The following is an 8,103-nucleotide window of genomic DNA, read 5'->3' on the forward strand; positions in this document are numbered from 1 at the left end:
TTTTATAAAAACTTGTATTTCACTTTAAGTCCGGTTGAATATGAATATGGGGCAAAAGGAAGGGTAGTCTACTCGTTCAACTGAAAGAAGCTACGCTGGCCACACCTTTCTCAATTTTTGACCGCCTAATAAAAGAAGAAGATCATAAATAAAAATTGACAAATTTTTTACTATTGAATCGAATTAAGAAAATTAATAGACAAACAAATTAGAAATTCAATTACCTTGGCGACTAAGAAACTAAGGAAAAGAGAAAGTAACCCGTCACCCTCTCCCCAATCCAATAAAGAAAAGTAAAAATTAGAGGTCAAGAATTGTTGGCACTTGGCTACCTAGAAATATCTGGGCCGTTCGCTTCACCTGCTTTTCTCGTCCACACATACCTCGTCCTCTCCGGAATCCTACTAAGAAATAGGATTTAGAGTCGGTTTATCTTCCCTATATAAACTCCTCTCGCCCTCTTCTCCTCCTCGCAATTCTCTCAACAATTTCTAAGTCGTTCCCAAATCTCTCTCAAATCCCTTTTTCGAAACCCTCTCGAATTTCAATTCCTCTTTTCTGAAATCATGCAGATCTTTGTGAAAACCCTAACCGGGAAGACCATCACCCTGGAAGTCGAGAGCTCCGATACCATCGACAACGTTAAGGCTAAGATCCAAGATAAGGAGGGCATCCCTCCCGATCAGCAGCGTCTCATCTTCGCCGGAAAGCAGCTCGAGGACGGCCGGACCCTCGCCGATTATAACATCCAGAAGGAATCGACCCTCCATCTGGTGCTTCGCCTCAGGGGAGGTATGCAAATCTTTGTCAAAACCCTAACCGGGAAGACGATCACCCTCGAAGTCGAGAGTTCCGACACGATCGATAATGTTAAGGCCAAGATCCAGGATAAGGAGGGAATTCCCCCCGACCAGCAGAGGCTTATCTTCGCCGGCAAGCAATTGGAGGACGGCCGAACCCTAGCCGACTATAACATCCAGAAGGAGTCGACTCTCCACTTGGTTCTCCGATTGAGAGGAGGTATGCAGATTTTTGTCAAAACCCTAACGGGGAAGACAATTACTCTGGAGGTCGAGAGCTCTGATACCATCGATAACGTGAAGGCCAAGATCCAGGATAAGGAGGGCATTCCCCCTGACCAGCAGCGGTTGATCTTCGCCGGCAAGCAATTGGAAGATGGCAGGACTCTGGCGGATTACAATATCCAGAAGGAGTCGACTCTCCACTTGGTGCTGCGATTGAGGGGTGGTATGCAAATTTTCGTGAAGACCCTAACCGGGAAGACAATTACGCTGGAGGTCGAGAGTTCCGACACGATTGATAACGTGAAAGCAAAAATTCAAGACAAGGAAGGTATTCCTCCAGATCAGCAGAGATTGATCTTTGCCGGTAAGCAATTGGAAGATGGCAGGACTCTGGCGGATTACAACATCCAAAAGGAGTCAACTTTGCATTTGGTCCTTCGATTGAGGGGTGGTATGCAGATTTTTGTGAAGACTCTTACCGGGAAGACTATCACTCTGGAGGTTGAAAGCTCGGATACGATTGACAATGTGAAGGCGAAGATTCAAGACAAGGAGGGTATTCCTCCTGATCAGCAGAGGCTTATCTTTGCTGGGAAACAATTGGAGGACGGGAGGACCTTGGCGGATTACAACATCCAGAAGGAGTCGACTCTTCATCTTGTGCTCAGGCTTCGTGGTGGTATGCAGATATTTGTGAAGACACTGACAGGAAAGACGATCACTCTGGAGGTTGAGAGCTCTGACACTATTGACAATGTCAAAGCTAAGATTCAGGACAAGGAGGGTATCCCGCCGGACCAGCAGAGACTGATCTTCGCTGGGAAACAGCTCGAGGATGGTCGTACCCTTGCCGATTATAATATTCAGAAAGAGTCTACGCTCCACCTTGTCCTTCGTCTTCGTGGTGGTGATTTCTGATGGAGAACTTTGTTATGCTATGGTTGTTTCTTTTTTTGTTAAGGTGTTGAATGATGGTGGTGTTTTTTGTTGATTGGCAAGTCTGTCGTTTTCTGTTTTTGGGGTTTGTGGTGGTGTTATCATTTTCTAATTTGTCAAAACTCAGTTTGGAATGAATGAATAATCTTAGTTCTGTAAACACACATGGGAGTTCCCTTGCTTTCCAACTATTATGTGGTATATAACTTTTATCTTGCTTCTTCTTGGTGAACTTTGAACCAAACTTTTCTTCAAAGGCAGCTGTGACAGCGTGAATTGTGAATTGATCATTCTTATTTCAAGGAGGAGTTATTGGATAACAGCTAACATTTTGCTTGCTGTTTCTAAATGCGTAGCTTTGCAGTATACAGATTGAAACATCCCTTGTGTGCTATAATTTTATTTTGGAGTCATAATAATGTAATCTATGCAGTTTCTATCCCTCTTTCAAGAGTCTACCCCCGTCTTGTTCTCCGTCTTTGTTTTTGTTTCTCTCATTTTGTTATTGTGGTGATGATGGTGTTGTGATAGTGTTGATTTGTCAATAAACCAATTTAGTATGTTCCATTTGTGGGTTTGTGGCTGGTTTCTTTTATCTTCTATAAATCTCAGTTTGACAGTGAATCAGGAATTTTTGGTTCTGTTATCTTCATGTGCTTCCCTTTCTTTCCATTTGTGTTGTGGATGCAAAGTTACTTAGTTTTCTTTAATAATTTCCTTCTTTCAATGTTTTTGGACGTGTTCGCTTTGTGATCCTTTGAACTGGTGAAACATGGAACAAATTATTCTTCTGAAAGTCAATTCGTCTATTCCTACACATGTGGTCATTGGTTGTGTGCATTTCTCAAGAATATTTTTTGTCATCTTAAAGAATAGAAGCAACTGACATTGCCTTTCATGCTATATATGTATATTATGGTGAGAGTTCTGTGAATTAGTAATTCAAATGTTCAAATTATGGTTAGTAAATTCCTTCAATATGGGTTGTTTTGATTGTATAGTGTGAGTAAATTCCTTCAATATGGGATGTTTTGATTGTATATTGTTAGTAAATTCTCATTGCATATTTATGCCTGGTTGTGTTTTCTTCTGCCATGTCTGTTGTTGACAGGATATATTGGACTAGGCCATTCTGTGCAGGCCGCTTTTCATTATGCAGCATGCACACCAGCATTGACAGTGTTGTGAGAGTTTACTAATGCTTTAGATTTGCAACACTCTTTCTTGTCTTGCTATGATGCTTGTGCTCATGGCTTGAACGTGTGGTGTGGTTTTATTTCGAGTTAATAAATGTTGGGACATAGCGTATTATGTATACTTATTGCCCCCAACCTTGGTCCTTTGCGATTCTGTTGTCGTTGCAGATGAAAACGCCTTCCTCTTTGTGCGTGTGATTTTACTTGGGGAAACCTTAGACTGAAGAAGTTTGATTGCGTGAGTTGCTTGTCAACATTGTTGATATTCTTATCTTAGGTAACAGTAGAGGTTGCATTTCATGGTGTACACAGGCAGTCTAAGATATATGAATCTGTGATCTATCTATGGTGTGCTGGGTTATTGTTGGCGAGTTTGGTTGGTGGTTTGCACTCCCATTGTTTGTACTGTTATCGAATGGATCAATAACCCTGGTATAAGGAGTTCGGACATGTGCAATGGTATCTACTGGTTTCGCTAGACAGGGATTGGAGACTGGAGAGATCCACAGGTCCGTCTGTTGGCGTGGCGGGTTTTAGGGAGCAGTTGTGACATGGTAGGCCACTGTATATACTTTTTGTGATGATTTCTGATTAGTAATTTAATGCACTTTGATTTCTATCGATTCTTTAGATTATTAAAACTGTGTTCCAATGAGAGGCCTATGAAATGCGTTCGTTTTATGGTCAAAGCAAAAACATTAGATAACGGAGTATGGTGAGCAAACTTTCTTATTTACTGTTTATAGTTGCCTTATTTCAAAGGTTTTGGTTGACCAGGCGAATGTTGATCCGGTGAAGTATGCACCAATATTTTCTTGTATATTGCATACTATTCCACTTCTAGTTGGTTACGTTCAATTGCTCATCAACTTTACTGGTTGTTGGATTCTTATAGCTTCTAATTACCGAACCTCAGATTGGTACGTCTGAAGTTTTCAAATCTGTAAACTTCCCCTTCTTTACAGTTGTTTATGAAACCAAATCGTTTGGTTCGGTTCGGTGCGGTTTCAAACGGTTTCGGTTTGGTTTCAAACCATTTACATACAAATGAAAAAAAGTTGTGTCTTCCTCTCCCTCTCCCCTCTCTCTAAACGCCTTTTTCATTTCCCGAGTCAATTTCTCTTTGCCTCATCCTCTGGCCTCTCAGAGGAGTCACCTGTAGAAGAGGGAGCAATCCCACTATACTTCTTAGATTTTTCATTCCTGACTGAAACATAAGTTATAGCTCTATATTAGAGACACAAAATATTAAACAAAGCGTACTCACGGTAAGAGAGAGGTGTTACTGCTAAATCCTAATTAGACTCTCGTCACCCTCCCCCCAACAAAGGGTCATAAGGATTCCTCTGCACCTTGATTACACACCTAACCAAATCAACTAGGCAAAGTGTGCAAGTATTAGAAAAGGCCTAACCAAATCAGATTGACAGAGTTTCAGCAAATAACAATAAAACAAATTGATACACTTCTATCATTCTGTACCAAAATATTTTCAACCAGAATAAACCAATTTTTACAAATTAAGGTACCCTAGTCAATATCTATTACCGTTTCACATTCATCACCCCCAAAAAAACCCAATATTGAAGCCTTCAATACCTTGCCCAGAACCTGCCATCGCCGCCTAAGAAAAGTAATAATTGCCCAAACAGAGCAATTGAGATTTGAGGACAAAAAACATACGTATATGAATTTGATTTATGTGCATACATACACAGGAACCAATATTATGAAAATATTTTGTCCCTAATGCCAAATGAGTCTGTGAGCAACTAATTAAATGTATGGAGTGTAACAAACAACTAATTAAAATATAACATCTAATATGGATATTTAATTAAAGATTCTTTTAATATTTGTGGTGCTGTTTAGTTGCGGTGCGGTTTTCAAAAGCTAAAACCAAAACCAAATCGTTTTCCTACACTGCTGTGCGGTTTCAAATTAGAACCGTTTTAAAACTGAAAAATCAAACCGTTCGGTGTGGTTTGATTTGATTCGTGTTTCGGTTTCAAGTGTCATGTGCTATAATTTTATTATGGAGTCATCAAGAAGCTAAATTGCTAGTTTGAGGCTTCCGTAGAAATTCGATTCCTTTAGATACTGTTCCAGTTGGAAGCCTAAATGCATATCAATTTATCAGGAATTTGACAGCGTATGGTTTGAGCTACCTTAGCCTTTCCTCTACCCATACATGTTTTCTACTCAGCATCGTATCTCTAGCTTAAACATAAGTGGTGATATCCGGCCAATTCAATGCCTCCGCGACCTTTTCTTCTTTAATTATTGACTGGATGTGTTCTCACTTTAGGAACCTTGAACTGTGAAGGAGCCAAGCGGCAATATAGTTTTGTTCTTTAGATAATCGAGCCTATCATGTTCTGATCATAAACTTTGGTTGTGTGTGAATTGATCATGTACTTTGCTCATTTTCTCTTATCTTCAGGAGAACGAGTAATTAGGAAACAGTGGTTTTCCCTGTCGTGGTGTTGGCATGGTGCGGAAGTTTTGCGAATCAATGTTTCTTCTGTTCGAGTTGTAGGTGTTATTGTTGGCTAGTTGTGGTTGTGGTTTTCGGAGTAGGATTTTCTCCCCTCCTATTACCATCCCTTTCCATCCCCTCCTCTCACACTTTTCTTTTGTCTTAATCTCTATATATAAAATTCAAAGCAAGATGTAGACGTGGAGTAATCGCAACAGTTTAAATAGAAAGGGATGGAAGGAGAGAGAGATTAGGAGGGGAGAGAATCCTACTCTATGGTTTTCACTCCCATTTAGTCTAAGTTTAGGGGGTAGGATATGTACAGCAGGTACACTAGTTCTACTAAACAATGGAGAGGAATTTAAAGCAGCTTTAAATGGGCAGTAGTGAATTTTGACCTCTTTGGAATCTGGATTGGAATGGATAGAACACTAAATTAAGACATGTTGAAGCGAGAAATGAAATAATTATGTCCAACAGGTAGAAGACATGCAGAAAATGTTGGATTTTTGGATCGACGGGCCCTGGGGCCCACTGTAACGACACCGATACTGTTCTCAACTTTATCACCTTTCGCAATCCGCCAAGTGTGGGGTTTTACCATAAAAGGCCTCGGTATTAGTTAGAGTAGGGTAATCATATTTAAACCCATTGGTTTTCTTGTCACCCACCGATATGGGATTCCAACACTTCCTCTTAAGTGTGACCCCATTTAGTGGTTCACACGTGGAGATTCACACATCAACAATTAAAACTCAGGGGCCGGCATATGTTTAGAGTCCAGACTTGTTTTCAATGGAACTCAGAGGCCGACTCTATGTTAAGAGTTTTGGCTTGTTTCCTTGGTGACAAGTTTATTGGCTTGCATGGGCCTAAACCTTGGCTCTAATACTGTTGGAGAGAAATTTCTTACGAGAAGAAATACCTCCACAGATTCGTTGACCGCAATCCTCACGTTCATGTTCACCGAATCTCTCGCAAGAGGCGTCCCCGAACAATCTTCCTCTATAGCTTGTGCGGACGGGGTACCTGCAAAAGATACTCCAACGTTCAAGTCAGTCGATTGATTTTTGTTCTCTAGTTTTTCTCCGGGTATCCTCTCTTTTCCCCCCTGGCTATTTGGCTCTTCTCCATATTTATAGGATTGCATTCTTAGCGAACAAGTACCACGACTTTTCTTCCTCTCCTACTTCCTTTGTGGTCCTCCGTAATGGAGGCAGTTACTTTCTTTCCCACTTCCTCAATGGTCTTCCATAGTGGAGGCAGTTATCTAGACACATGCGTTTGTATACTCCTTGTAGGCTTTCCTCACATTTTATCTTGCACAACACCATCTTTGGGTGATTGGTATTGGCCCATGAGTGAAAACCGAATTTTATCCTCTCACAATGCCCTATTTTTCCATTTTTTACATATGTAAAATAGGGGAAAACTGAGTTTTTCGATCACATGAGGCTTTGAAACTATACTTTTTAAGCCAAGTTAAACTTTAAGCACTTCTTGCTAAGGCTAAAGCTAGAAACGTAGTGCAAGATGCGACCGGCACTAAGAGACAGCGTGCAGAAGAGGAAGATAAGGAGGGCAGCTTTAGTAGCGCGCCATCCAGCAACCGTGTTGAGGTGACGAAAAATCAAGGTGAAGAGGATCACAAGGGAAAAAGATCGAAGAAGGTAAAGGAGGTTGATTTGCGGGAGCAAATTGAGAAGATTGTGAGAGGATACAAGCCACAGACCTCGGTGGAAATTGCATTAGAAGCGGCCAAAGGGATTTGCAAATTGCAGTTCACAGAGGACATCCTGAAAGCTATAAAACCTGCCAAGTTCACCCAACCAAAGTTCAAGCTGTTTGAAGGCACGACTAATCCCGTCACCCAACCAAAGTTCAAGCTGTTTGAAGGCACGACTAATCCCGTCGAGCATATTTACCACTTCCAACAGCAGATGGCGCTTGAAGGAGACGATGAGGCCCTCTTGTGCACGTTGTTACCCTCAAGTCTTTTGGGATCATCTTTAACTTGGTTCAGACAACTGAAACCAAGGTCTATCGGAAGTTTCATGGAGCTTTGTGAAGCATTCACATCTCAATATGTTTGCAATCGAAGGCTAAAAAAAGATGTTACAATCTTTTTCAGCACCAAACAAAATGTTGGCGAAAGCCTCAAAAGCTATATGACTAGGTTCACGGAAGAAATGTCCACCTTATAAGAATGTGATTCTCACACAACGTCTTTGGCATTCTGAGAAGGGGTGTTGCTTGGAATGAAGATGCGCAGGTCATTGATCGAAACTCCACCATTGGACATGAGAGAGGTGATGGCTCGAGCTGATGGAATCATCAGATAAGAGGAAGAAGAACTTATTCAGTCAAAGCGGGCTACATCCATTATTGCTGCATCTCCAACGGGCACTACCATTCCTATCTTGAAGCCCACGACTCAACCGAGGCAAAAAGGAAGATTCTCATGTGA

General features: G+C 41.2%; 1 protein-coding gene across 1 annotated transcript; it reads left to right on the top strand.

Annotated features, from left to right (window-relative positions):
* The first annotated feature begins 451 nt into the window (after positions 1-451).
* Positions 452-2,121, top strand: LOC137723337 (polyubiquitin). Its single transcript, XM_068462503.1, has one exon. It carries the CDS (start codon positions 567-569, stop codon positions 1,941-1,943), a length of 1,377 nt encoding a protein of 458 aa, XP_068318604.1. The 5' UTR covers positions 452-566; the 3' UTR covers positions 1,944-2,121.
* The last annotated feature ends 5,982 nt before the right edge of the window (positions 2,122-8,103 follow it).

The sequence above is a fragment of the Pyrus communis genome, chromosome 17 (genome assembly GCF_963583255.1).
Source record: "Pyrus communis chromosome 17, drPyrComm1.1, whole genome shotgun sequence".
In the NCBI taxonomy this organism is placed as follows: Eukaryota; Viridiplantae; Streptophyta; class Magnoliopsida; order Rosales; family Rosaceae; genus Pyrus; species Pyrus communis.

Excerpts from the sequence above, each read along its gene's own strand:
- LOC137723337 (XM_068462503.1), top strand. The coding sequence starts at position 567 with ATGCAGATCTTTGTGAAAACCCTAACCGGGAAGACCATCACCCTGGAA.